This window comes from Solea senegalensis, unplaced genomic scaffold, assembly GCF_019176455.1.
Source record: "Solea senegalensis isolate Sse05_10M unplaced genomic scaffold, IFAPA_SoseM_1 scf7180000013439, whole genome shotgun sequence".
Lineage (NCBI taxonomy): Eukaryota > Metazoa > Chordata > Actinopteri > Pleuronectiformes > Soleidae > Solea > Solea senegalensis.
The window spans coordinates 1-13,941 of NW_025320824.1; the positions used below are offsets into that span (position 1 = coordinate 1).

Here is a 13,941-nt window from a genome sequence, read left to right on the forward strand (position 1 = left end):
TAGTATGTCGTCCAAAATTGGTCAAAAGAGTCATAGTATTGTATGTCGTTCAAAATCAGTCAAAAATGTCATAGTATAGTATGTCGTCCAAAATTGGTCAAAAAAGTCATTTGTATAGTATGTATGCCAAAATCAGTCAAGAAACTCAAAGTATAGTATGTCGTTCAAAATCACCCAAAAAAGTCATAGTATAGTATGTTGTCCAAAATCGGTCAAAAACGTCACATTTTGGACAACATACTATACTGTGACTTTTTTAGTTCATTTTAGACCAAAAGGAATGCATTATGTCAGTGGTTACCAAACTTTTCAAAGTGAGGGTAGTCTATGCATATTTGTTTAGCAATGTGAGTGGGCACCAAAATGTAACAAATTATTTTTGCATACCCCCTACTTCACTTTGCGTACCTCAGTTTGGGAATTACTGCATTGTGTCTGTGAATGTCTCCACAGCTATGCAGAGACAAGTGTGTGTGTCTTTCTTAGTTGGGCCAGTGCTAAAACTTCACTGGCTTAAGTGGATTATTTATTCCCCGTAACTATGGTGTTGGCTAACTATGTCTAGAATTATAATAAAATTACACCACAATGTACATCTGTATGAAACTAATTTGTATGCAGCAACGTGCAGCAGTTGTCTGAGAGCAGGCCAAGCTAACCCAAACTTAAGTGTTATCGATTCCTTTGTGTTTTAGCTATTCCTGCTGCATTATAAAAACAAAAATCAAAGAGTCAGCCTGGTTGGAGTTAGCACGTTTGCATAAAACACCACAAATTGAGCTGATTTTTATTTAAGCATTGATTGGCTGGGCTATGTGCATTAATGGATAGGCTCTAATAGTAGTGCCTTACAAAGATAAAGAGCCACACAGACAGTTAGGATAATTTACACGCCACTTACAGCACTAGTATACAAATAAATCTGAGGAAACTCCACCACTGTTGCTTTTGCGAAGATGACAAACACAAGCACAAATGCCATTATCATTGATCGCAGGGCTTTTATTACAAACTTCCTGAAGGAAACAGTTTTTTTCCCCATCCCAAGCTAAAGCGAATAAATTAACATGCAAAATAGATAGGATTTATTTTATCCTGAAAGTCAATCTTGCAGCGTCGAGACAGGGCATTTTTCTCCCCAAACAACTCCATCCTGCCTGCAGTGAACAATGATCTGCAGGATGACAGAGTGAGTCTTAAAGAGGGACTGGAGTCAAACAGAGGCCTCTCAATGACACCGTCAAGGTTATGAGCTCAATGCCGTTTTAATGTGAAACTGGGCTATTTCCACTCAATAATCATCCTGCTACAGATATCAGCGACATAAAATGTAAGCAAAAGGGGAGGGTTTTGGCCATCAGGAAACTATGATAAATAATAATACACCATATATACTATAATACACTATGTTTGCTGTAATGAAGGCCTCAGACTACAGTGCAGTAACCTCATTGCTTTGGTAAATACACTGACAAGTCATATGTATTATCATTTTCCCCAACATAAAAAGGATAAAGAAGAACAAAATGCTGATTCATGCAGCAACACAAAGACAAATGAAAAACAGAACAATAAGCAATAACAATAATCTTAAGTGTGATGGCGATAGCTGTGCAAACTGAACTTTTATTATCTTTTGGTTTATCAGAGGTCCAAAATGTCAGGTTTCTATGTCACTGGAAAACGGAGACACTTTCTCTTCACCATAAACTACATACAAATTATTAGAAATAAGACACAGAGAGAGAAATCACTCTCTTTAAGACACAGAAAGGTTTAGAGGCAGAGGGATTTCTGCTTACTGTTGGGTTCCCAGCTGCACTTTCTAGGTGGATGCATGTGTGTGGGGATGCTGCAGTCAAGTTGGGGGGAAGGGGGGTGGGTGGCGTAAATAGTTGCATTAAGAGCTGGCCAAAGCAATGACATGGCATTGCTTTTACAGAAGAGAGAAAGAAGAGGAAAAGCAAAACGAGAAAACCAACAACAAACAGCTCACGGGCGCTGTGCAGAAAACGCAGATTAAATACAACAGAGCGCTCACTCCTGTGTCTCAGTACATTTACATGTCTTTTAACCACCTATGTTTTCCCCAACAAACAAGCTACACTTAAGTATAAAGTTGCAGAAACAAACAGGAGCACTCAAAGCAAAGTACTGGTACCTCAAAGCTGTAGTGAGTAAATGTAGTTTATTACTTTGCACCTCTGAAAATACATAAACATACAGAGCTGCTGAATACATTTAGGCCTGTGTGTGTGTTTGTCTGTGTGTGTCTGTGTGTGTCTGTGGTTTGGAGATGGAGGGAGCTGCAGTGTCAGAAGTGAAAAGCTCAGAGGAAAATTGAAGCCCCATAATGGAAGCGTAATGGGCTTAGTGTCAGAGACTTGCAGACGAGCCGGGGGGGATGCATGACTGCCGTCACCCTCTCTTACCTCAAGCCAGTATAACGTGGTTTAGGAAGCAACGAGGAGACAACAACGGGCCCCAAACAGGCTTTAGAGATACACCAACAGTCTAATGGCAGGATGTGGATGGAATTCATAACAATGAGATGATCACTGGTTGTCTCTTTGTGGGATTGTAGTGCATCACGTCCCACGACTCCGGTTGAATACTCAAAAGGTTTCTTCACAACTCGTGTAGGCTTCCTCCTCAGAATTCATGAGTGGAGATGCAAAAAATAAAAACAGAATATAGCTGAATTTTACAAAAGTAAACGGTGATACTTCATCCCATAGGCCCTTGTAGCTCATGTGATTTGTAAAGTAGGGACACAGCTACAGATAGAGACATCACATGAATAGATCTGAATTCACATCATGTATTGCACAGTTCACCTGCACCTTCTTTCACAATACGTACTGTAATATCTGTCAAGGCAAAAAATTGAATTTGAAGTGGTGCCTCTGGTGATGACTACCAATGCTGGATTAGCTGATCTACTGCTGTCACAGATCTCTGAGTGACAGACTGCAACCAGACGAGTGGAGATGGTTATCTAACACCTTGTGTCAAAGCAGATTTCTAGGGTTTTAAGTAAAACGCTGGTGGAGGAGGGCAAGCACGGGGCAAGCCAGTGTGTTAGAGAGCAGGGGATTAGGCTTTGTCCTTGCTGTTGTGTACAAAATGTGCTTTTGCATCTTTGTGAAGCTGTAGTTAAGAACCAGGAAACCAGATTTATTTAGTGTATTTTCATGTGGCAGATTGAGTGTGTGTGTGTGTGTGTGTGTGTGTGTGTGTGTGTGTGTGTGTGTGACCTGAGGCAGAGGAAATGTGCTGATCTGAGGACTGGCCTGAGGACAAACAACACAGATTTGATCTGTTTTGTGTTGTTTTTTCAGAGAAGATCCAACGAACTGTCTGATTAACAGTGAGTATGATTCCCAAGAACTTAAATTAAAACAAATCAGAAAAACAATGTAGTGCAGCAGTATGATATTGCATTTAAGGTTCACATTATAGCCATAATTTACTGTGTTTTCTATTTTTTATAAATATTTATTTATTTATTTATTGTGGTGGTCACTGGTGAGATGTGAGCTTGTATTTCAGTGAGCCATCGGTGAAGTAGAACGCCTTGTACACAAACACATGGTGAGGTTAAGAAACAGTAAAACGGCGACTATGAATAAAAAGTCAGAGAAAATCAATTTATTGAGGACTTTATTGATATTATAAGTCAAATGATAAAAGCATTCCTTGGAACATAACAAACTGAATGAAAAGACCTGCAGTAACACAAGTTTAACCAGTCAAAACAAAGAGGCCTGGCTAGTTTTCAGACCTACATAATAGGATTGAGTGACATGTAGAATATCTTGTTTGATGTTTTTTCTGAAATTCATAATCTTTGAGTGGATAAAATAAATGAATAGGAATGTTTGTTTGGTGGTTCCTCCAGGTGACATAAATACGTGATAAAACTAAATACTTATGATGCTCAAATCCCGTCATTCTGTTGGGGCCACTGCTCACTGATTTATGATATTGCTTGCAATGGTCTCATACAACAAAAGATTTTGCTACCTCAGTAAAGTAGAGTCTGAATCAGCTATTGTCTCACAGTAATCATCCTATCACCCAACCATATACTTGGCACACAATCAATATATATATATTATTTATATTGATGAAAATATACATGGGGTGTGTTTCATTATATGTGTCTTTAATGGGGGGGGAGGGGGGCTAATGTTTACACATTTAGTTAAGCCAACAAAATCAAATTCTCCAAAGTTGTTTATACATAAAAATCAATTAAAACTTCTGGAATCCTGGTCTACTGACTGCTGGGGTTCAACAGAGTCTCTTCAGGAATGAATGGATGATGGTGGGGACGTGAGTGAATGAGTGGAGCAAGGGTCAGACTAGGACACAGGTGGTGGGTAGAAGGGGGATCTAGCCTTTTGGAGCCGTGTACTGGCGAAGGAGAGAGGAGATGGCGCTGGATTCAGTGACCTCCTCAGGAAGAGAACCCTCTATGTCTTTGATGGAAGGGTCGGCTCCAGCGTTCAGCAGGAGCTCCACGATTTCAGCAAACTCGCACGCAGATGCTGTCAAAAGAAAAGACATGAATAAAAGATGACTTTGAAGGAAAGGAACAGCACTAAAGGGGAGATTACAGCACCATTTAATCACCGGTACAGCGCGATTTGGTATGGTTTTTCCATTAACATAGTATCTCCTCAACGTGGGTGGAGTCATCATAGCACCGCCGTGAAGTCGCTGACACACACAAACTAGTGACTTGTAAAGCAGTTGTTTTCGATGTACTGAATCATTAGAATCAGATAATTAAAAAGATAAGTTCAGTACTTCCTGCACGACTGGAGCACAGACTATGTCTGACACAATCACTGAACTGAAATACAATAAATTGGAGACTTCCAGTGATGACACTCAGCACTGATTAGTGACTGGCAGTCTGTCAACGTCACGTTTAGTATCAGCTCAGCTCGCTTGGAACCTCGCAGGTACTACAGAAAGTACCAGGTACCAGGTACTATGACTAAGGGAAAGGCAAAAACACGTGCCAAGTCGTGCTGTGCCGTGCCAGAACTGTATAGTGGCAAAGCATTTTTAGCTTTGCTTTGGCTGTGGTTGAGGGATGTCAGTCTGTCAGTCCGCAAGGAAATATCTGAAAAACTGGATTACCACAAAATGATGTAGCAACATTCAGAATTACCAGAGGATGAATTCTACAAACTTTCACCCCTTGACTTTTTCCCTAAAGCCATTGTCAGATAAAAAGTAAGGTCCGGGTTTCGCGGCTGTTAGTATGATAATGTCACCATTTAACCTAAAATAAAACTCTAATGTGTCTACAGCTTTTCAGAGCTGCTTGTGTTGCTGCAGTACTTTTTAGAAATCATTGACATTTTAAATATTATTCTTAACCAGATACATGTCCTGGTCAGTGATTTGCCTTCTTTTCTTCTACATATGCAGTCTGATGCAGTATGTATGCATGTACAGTGTTGCAGTTAATGAAAAGGCCATTTGAGGTCCCTGTACTGACAATGGCCTGAACCTGTGGTTTCCTTAAACACTTTTGTGCAATTTGTGCCTCGCTAAAAGGGTCTTCTCTCTCTTTATATTGAGGAAGCATGCACTCGCTTAACCTAGTTAGCAGGTCCCTGCCTTCCCAGTGCACCTCTCACCCCACCCTACTGCTCTCCCTACTGAGTGCTCTTCTCTGTTGGTGTCACTCTCTCGCTACTTTTAAAGCACAGACTCATGATTGCTGATGTCAGCAGCTGCAGTGATTGACAGTCAGGCCTTTTAACCTCCAGCCCAGGGGTGGCTCGCTCGCTGGCCGGGTGGCAGGAGCATACATGAGATATGACGATACATCGGAATGTGTGTGTGTGTGTGTGTGTGTGTGTGTGCAAATTCGAGTCCCGTCTATAAGTAAGTGCCTGGTTTGTGACACTCAAACTCTATAAGGATCACTTATCCTTCAGCCAAATCAGACTAACAAAGCTTGGCTTATTTTTTCAGCTACGCTTGCAGTCCTCGAAACAGTGTTTTATTTAGCCGGCGGTGAGTGTGCGTGTGGCGGCGTGTGTCTCGCCTGGGCCTTGAGCTGTAAAAAGTGGCTGGCCCTCAGGGGAGCCGTAGAGGAGGAGAACAATTTATGGTGAGCAGTAAACCCTCAATTAATCACTTGCCAGCTACTGTGGCCCTGTGCAAAGAGAGGTGGGAATGAATTTTCATTCTCTGCTATTTGTCTCCTGGAGTTCATCGCTTATGTTTATTAGTCATCTTTTTATGCCCCATCTTCAGGGCTTCCTCAGCTGAGTGTGTGTGAATCTCTGGTGTTAGATGCAACATACAATACCAACTCCAATGCCACCGAGTTGGGGGACAGATGGTGCAGCTACCCACACACACACACACACACACACACACACAGGCTCAGAGGACAGGGGAACCGCCTCTCAGGGACATGTGTGTTGGGGCATGAGAGGGTCAGGGGAGTCTAAGGACTGCTGCTGATTTCCTTTGGGAGGCCGAGCGATTATTACACACACACACACAGAAAAAAAGTATAATACACACACTTGCACCCACAGGACACAGAAACTAGGTTAAAACCAGTTGTAGGAATTAAAGATGAAGGATGGCAAACAGAGAAGTAGGAAGAGGATGAAAAGAAATGACACATTTGAGACAAATGCAAGAAAAGAGCGAGTCTTAGCAGAAAACGAGCCAAAAGCAAATCCTGCCTTTATGAAAATGAGTGCATAATATAACATTCTGTAGAAATTTAAAGTAGAAGTCTCCTTACCATAATGTAGTGCTGTTTGTCCTTCATTGTCCTTTAAAAGATAAAAAACAAGTCTTTAATATAACAAGCATGCAACTGGGGAGGAATAAAATATAAGACTAAAAATCCAAGAACCATATCAAGAATAAAACATACAGTATATTCAGCTATGAGAGAAAGTGGAAAATTGCTTTGCACAAACTTTCCAGAGTCAACAGGAAAACCTTTAGGTGATAGAATACTAAATACCTTCTGTGTGTTAGCTGTGGACATATTTTCATTGTACCAAAGGTGGATTATGAGAAGATGAGATATTGATTTGAGGGACACATGACCTGCAAAACAAACCTTTCAACCTGTAGGTGACTTCAAGCTCTGATCAACTTGAAATAACAAGCAACTACAGCCCAACACATGACAATACCTCCACCTGATCTGAACATCCAACATCTGACCAGTGGAGCCACCAACCCACATCCAAAACTTGGGACTATTTGCGCTAGCTTTTCTTCTTGCCCAATGAGAGAAAAAGTGCACATTGTTGTATTTACTAGAATTAGTTAATGCCAACAATCGCACAAAGGAGTATGCTACAGTATATGTGGCTTCAGACACACAGACAAAGTTTATAAGTGGGATTTATTCACCGTCCTTCCTTTGGAACATAGGAAACAGATTAAGGAGAAGAAGGGAAGGAGAGAAAATACACATACTGTGCCAGGTTTTGAAAAATTATAAAAAGATTTTCACACATGGATTGAGCACCACAGGATCTAGACGTTAACCCTACTGAGAAACTTTCGGATATTCTGGAGTAGACTGAGCACAATCTTAATATACGATCTTGGCTAAAAACACTGCATCAGCTTATGCCATTGCAGATGTACTGTACGTTGTTATCAAACATTTGAGTGTGTGGCTTTTTTTGGCCAGGCAGTGTGGAATATTTCTGCGCTCCTTCTAATTAACAAATTAAAGGTGGAATTGATGTGACTCTGACACACAGCAGCTCAGGCACAATACAGAGAAGAGTCCAAGGGTGACCAGAACATAAGTGTTGGTGGTTTGTGTGTGTGTGAGTGTGTGTCATTCAAAGTGTAAAATGACACATAGGTTCAAAGAGTCAATAGTAAAGATATAATTATTTTACAAACTGTTGGACAGAGATAGGGAAGTGTGTAGTGTATAACCACAACTACACACATATTATGCATGTGCAGGTATAATAAGACACATATGACATGCATCCTCAACAGGAGATTGACTTTTTAATCACTGCTCAGACCTGCCTTTGCACCTCATAATGATGACAAACGGTCAAAGTGTTGCCTTGTGGACTAAGAACAAGAGCAGCTGCTCAGCCAAGTACAATGAGCCAGCAGGCACGGTGACATTTGCTTCAGTGCTGTAAAATGTCACTGAACAGGAAATACTACTGAATTACTAAAACTGTTAGAGTGAATGTATTAATCAGTCTTTTGTACCTTTGCCCTTCTAACAGCGAACCCTCTTCCCTGTTCTGGTCTTTTCCTTTACTTTCTACCAATCCTTTCTTCTCTTTTTTCTTTGAACCTCAAAAACACACCTCCCTCATGTCTGTCACTGAGTCATCTTTTTCTTTTATCATTCACTCCTCTCTTTCCTCTTCTCTCTCCTCCCATTACCACATACACCTTTCTTGCTCTATTCAATTTATCATCCTGCTCCCTTTTTCTGTTCAATCCCCCTTCCTTGTTCCCCTTTCCTCCTTCATCTATTTCCTATCCTCCATCTCTGCCTGGGCCTAGTGCAGAGTGATCCTATTGTTGTCTCTCTCTCCCTCTCTCTCTCTCTCTCTCTCTCCCTCACTTTCTCTCTCTCTCTCTCTCTCTCTAGGGGCAGCACTTTGGGGACCTGCTGATTGGATTAGAGCTTTCTATTCCCTCTAGGTGGATCACAGAGCACAGATGCAAATCGCCACCAGTGTGGAAAGTGCACCATAGTTAACTCAAGACAACAATGCTGTCAGCCTGCGAGTTGAAATGTGTGATGTACTGCAGGCAATGTGTCGATCTCCCACAATAAGTGTAGAGCAATGTGAGCAGAACTGTTTGACATCAACAAAGGTACAATCTTATTTCAGCATCCAGGCCTTTTCCTTTAAGATAAAATTCCATCCTCCAAGGAGGGGAAAAATATACTCAGCTAACCGTTTAGTTTAATGCATAAAACACGCACTTAAAGCAAACTAAGCACAGAGGGACAGTGACAGATGTTTATAGCCGAGGCCACGTGAAAGATCTCAACGCACATTAATACATACAGTTATAATTAAAGTGTAAGGGGTTTAAGCCCTAATCTGCAGCAAGCGTTAATCTGGAGTTTGTTGGTCAACAAGCACATGCACACTCACACAAAAAAAAGCAAGACTTAGTGACACATAATGCACAAGAGATAGTTATGAATAGTTACGAAGATACTTGTGCTAAATAAATATGATTGGGTTATAAATAATAATAAATTAAATGACTTGAATGAAGAAGTTGCTCATATTTGAGTTTTTCGAGTTATGGACTGAAAAAACAAAACATCTGAAGAAATTAGCTGCAGTGTGGGAGTGAGGTAAAAAAAAAAGAAAAAAGATAACGGTGTTGTTGCCTGAAAATGTGCATGTTGGTGCAGAGGTACGTTGAGCATGCCAGTGTATGTGTGCAGCCCACAAGCTTCTCATATGTTCATGTGAGGGGTCAGCGGACTGTCCTCTCAGCGTTCCCTAATGCCCCTCGATCCAGGACGGAGGCTTGATGGAATCACAGGAAATTGGATTCTCTTCCATTTGCTTTGGAAGCAGCCCGGAGGAGACCCCACCCCCCCACCCCCCACTTCACTCCACTCCCACCTCCCACTCACAATACCTGTAGTTAGCAACCATAGCATGCACCCGTGCACCCCCCCCCACCACCGTGCACCCCGTTTCCATCCCATTACTGGGGCATGTCGCACCGAAACCCCTGCTTTTACATGTCATCCAACGTTTCCCCTTGCGGTGCAGAAATGCTAGGCTGGCCGTCAGCAGAGTGCTCAATAAAGCAGCTGCTTGCACAATACCAGCGGCGGAGAACCAAACCAGTGTAGTGTATCACTCTAATGGGGTGGAGCAATATGCTTAGGAGCAGCATGGATAGGGATTGATCTATTAGTACTATTGCAGTTTTGCTGAATTTAAGTCACACCAATCTATCATTTCTACCACACAAACGATGTGAAGCAAGATGGATGAAAGAGAACAAGGATTTATGGAGAGAGAAGGCAAACAGTCTTCTTCCCTTGGCTCTATTCCTTAACAGATTAAAATAATACTGTAACAAGAGGGAAATTAGTCCGAAAAAAGAAGAAATTTGGTCAGACGTGTGTGCATGTGTATGAAAATATACACTGCAGTTTTACTAAAAGTAGAAAAGCCTGCAGAGGATTTTAACAATCAGATATTCAGACTGCGGCCAACCGGGAAGAAGCAGAAATCTGGCCTGTCGCTTGGTTTATCTACACAAATGGGCGGTCAAAGATGTTCATAAACTTGTTTGATACATTAATCTGCCTCTCAAACAATGTGACAAGATACTTCAAATGCTCATCCCACTCTCTTCATACCACGATAAAGAAGAGGCTTTAAGGACTTATTTGAGCTCAGTCAGGGATACAGATAGGACACAGAGGTCCCGCGAGTCTGTGTCCGCTCAAAACTAGGATTCAGTCTGTTCATCTGTGTCTGAGCCAGGGAAGAGATTGTGGCTAGATGTCTGTCAAATCCACCACCAGCTGTGGAGTCTACAGCTGAGAGCAGTGTGTGTATGTGTGTGTGTGTGTGTGTGTGTGTGTCAGTATTTCTGTGAATGCTTTGTCCTTGTGGACTGTAAAAGCTTTCATGTTTTCATACCCTGCAAATCCAACAAGTGCCAACTGGACTCAGTATGTGGCGGGTGATGCAGAGCAAAGGCCTCTGCGAAGATTTAATTTCCTTAATACCATTTTCCTTAATGCTGCTAAACTGGGTTTCTTTTTTTGTACTATCTCTCTCATATCTCTTACTGTACATGGGAATGGTGTCATGCTTGGTAATAATCAGTTAAGTGGTATTTATTTTAAGATGGACAAACCATTGGTGCAACGTCCAGGGTTTTCTAATCAATAAATCATCGCGACAACCATTCTGAGAAATTAATATAATCACTGTATACAAATAAGACCTTAGTGAGGATGATTGGCATTCATCTTGGCCAAGCAACAAAACCTATGGAGGGCTTCAATCAAGTGTGAGATATTGCTTCAAAATCTTCCAGTAATGAGATATAATTGATTATTTTAAAAAGCTGTTATAATGCAACAGCTTAATGCTGTGGTGTCCTATACTACAGTTCATTCAAGTAGAACGTGAATACCTGTTCTGTGCATACTGGTCTGACAGTTTTGGACAAACAATACATTATATGCTATTGGGGTTTGGTCAGGTTTGGCTGGGACAACCTTGGTAGAAATCGTGCAAGTGCTTAGGTATGCATATGTGTATGTGTATATACATATACATATATATAAATGTAGATGTATACACACACATATCTGATTATAGATGTCATCTTCCTTTAGAATTTACCTTAAAAAATTAAAAAGCCTTCCACACCACTGCATCTATTCATTTCCCACCGTTACTTATTCTCTTTCTCAATCGCTCTGCTTCTCCATCTGTCAGTCATTTCTCTTTTTATTTCTCATCTTTCTGTGTGACTAAACTTTCTTTTGCTTTTTTCTCCCCATCTCTCTCTCTCTCTCCCTCTCCCCCTCATATTTCCCCCGCCTCCCCCTTTTCTCCCCCTCCTTCTGTCCCTGACAGCAACATTAAACAAGTGGGGAAAAATGGACAAGCAATTATGATTTATGATCAATGCATGCAGCAGCTGCTGACTTTTATAATGACAGTAGTCGGGGGGAGGGAGAGAGGGGGCGAGAGCGAGAGAAGGGATGTGTGTATGTATCAGTCTCAAGGGTGTGTGTTGGGAAGATGGGGGCGAATCGATAAGCGACTGGGATCATTGGTATGCAGATTCCAGTGGATAGCATTATGATGAGCAGGTGCCATCAATCAGAAAGCAGAGCACAGATCTTTGCAAGATGGAAGATGGGTCTCATATCTGTAACCAGAGTAGCTACTGAGGCACAGAGTTCACCAGTCACTCCCAGAGACTGGGATAACCCACAGATCACTACTGGGAGATTATTTTGAGTCACCAAATACATTTGTAGAATCTATAAGCCCTTTACTTAAACACGTATTATTGTGTATCCTTTGGGAATGGTTGGTTTACCAATTCAAAATAATATTAGGTGTAGAAATGCCATATTAAAAATGTCAGAAATGTTATATATTGCACAAATTAGGGCTTTCATATAAAAGGTTAAACTGCGACCAAAATGGTGAAAATGTCACTTTTCTACATGTTTGTTGAATAAGTGGTTTGATTTTTTTACAGCAATGTTTGTGGACTTTGGTCCCAACTGAAGTGAATAGGTTGTGTGTGGCAGTACAGAACTGGACACGCACTTGCATACATGCTTTAGGTACGAGCAGGTAAACACAGTCACTTCTCTACAGGTTTTTTTGAACAGGAAACAGTGTGTTTACATTTACAGTATATTCTGGACAAACAGTGACATTCCCACACTTGTGTACCCACTTAAGCAAGTATACCAATATGAGTGTGTTTTCAGAACCCTAATTTAACTTAGCAACGTTTCTCATCAGTCAAATTTGGCAAACATTATCCTGTGGGGGGACAAAGTCAGAAGCAAGATTTTAATCACTTTACAGGAGGCAAGTAAAATTGCAAAATGCAGTAGATACTGGAAAATTTCCTGATGAAAAAATTTATCGCCTGTACTGATTTCAAGATAAATAGGTGGTAGGTTTTATAATAAAGGATCAAAAAATATATTTAAAGACATGGTTTGGGAAATGTAAGCAATGTTAATGCAACATGAAACTGATGCACTCATGCTTTTACAATAAACAATACCTGAAATCTTTAAAGTATAGACAGGGCTGACCTTGCACATGAGCTTATGTTTACATATATGGTCCTGTTTGTGTTTAGCCAACAACATGTGCTTTGGAAAGGCCTGCACACTTTGTTAAAAGGATCTAGAGACTGGGGCCAGCACTAATTGAATCGAGGTCTCTCTGAGCAGAGAGAGGTAACCTTGCCACTCAGCGTGTGAGCACTGCCACCCATGGTCATTAGCCTGACTCCAAGCTCACTGCTCCTCACACCTCAGAGGAGTGTCCTTCAGGTGCCGGGGTGATCCCCCCTTTCCCTTTGTTCCCCTAGTTGCCATCAGGAGCATCAATGTGTGTGGGAAAAACCTAGAATGAATCTGTGGTCCATACAAAGATGACATGGGGGGGATAAAGGGGATTTTATACATTTAAAGTGTCAGTTGTTGTCGAGTTTGGAAGAAGCCCAAAAGTGTAATAAACTGTAAATGTCATTTATTTTCATGCAGTCCACAAAAGGCAAATATGATTTTCTAAAGCGATGCTCAGTCGCAGTTGTAAAGGCTGAACATACATGAAACCACAGCATACACATTTTCTCGACTTTGTCAAAACTGACCTCCTGTCGTTCTTTCATTTCCCCAATTCACCATCCCCTTAATTTGCGCTCCTGTTCCTTTCCTGCACACCGTCTTTCCTTCCCCACTCCCCTCCCCTCTCGTCACAATGTCGCCAAGCTTGCTTGTTCCCGCGGGACACCTTAGCCTCCATTAAGGCCATCAGAGAGGAGGATAAGGTTTAGGCTGAGTATTAACATCGCCAGAGGTCCCGTCTGTCCTCCGTCGCCTCATCGATGATGTTTAAAAAGAAATATATGATATAAATAAATATATAAAAGAGTGTAATATGAAAATCAATGGCCAGGCAGCAGGGGCTGCAGCTGAGGCATTTGGAGTGAGGGACTCATAAAGCTGAGTACTGCGGGAGACTGATGGAAGGCAGAACACTTACTTTGTTTATTCTCTCTCCTCACCCCCTTGTCCCCTCCCCTCACTGTCTGTATCCAGCTCTCACTCTCTTATTCTCTCCCCACCCCCCTTCTGTCTGAAACGGTCGAGGACAGCTTTAATGCTCCTGACAATTTATG

At 41.5% G+C, this 13,941-nt stretch overlaps 1 protein-coding gene across 1 annotated transcript in view; it reads right to left on the reverse strand.

Moving 5' to 3' along the window:
* Positions 1-3,646: 3,646 nt before the first annotated feature.
* acbd6 (acyl-CoA binding domain containing 6) overlaps positions 3,647-13,941 on the reverse strand; it is a 28,110-nt gene continuing 17,815 nt past the window's right edge. Inside the window, exons 7-8 of the mRNA XM_044015421.1 lie at positions 6,791-6,821; positions 3,647-4,553 (exon numbers count right to left, since the gene is read on the reverse strand). Coding sequence (XP_043871356.1) covers positions 4,399-4,553; positions 6,791-6,821 — 186 coding nt within the window. The 3' untranslated portion in view covers positions 3,647-4,398. The remainder of the gene's footprint in view (positions 4,554-6,790; positions 6,822-13,941) is intronic.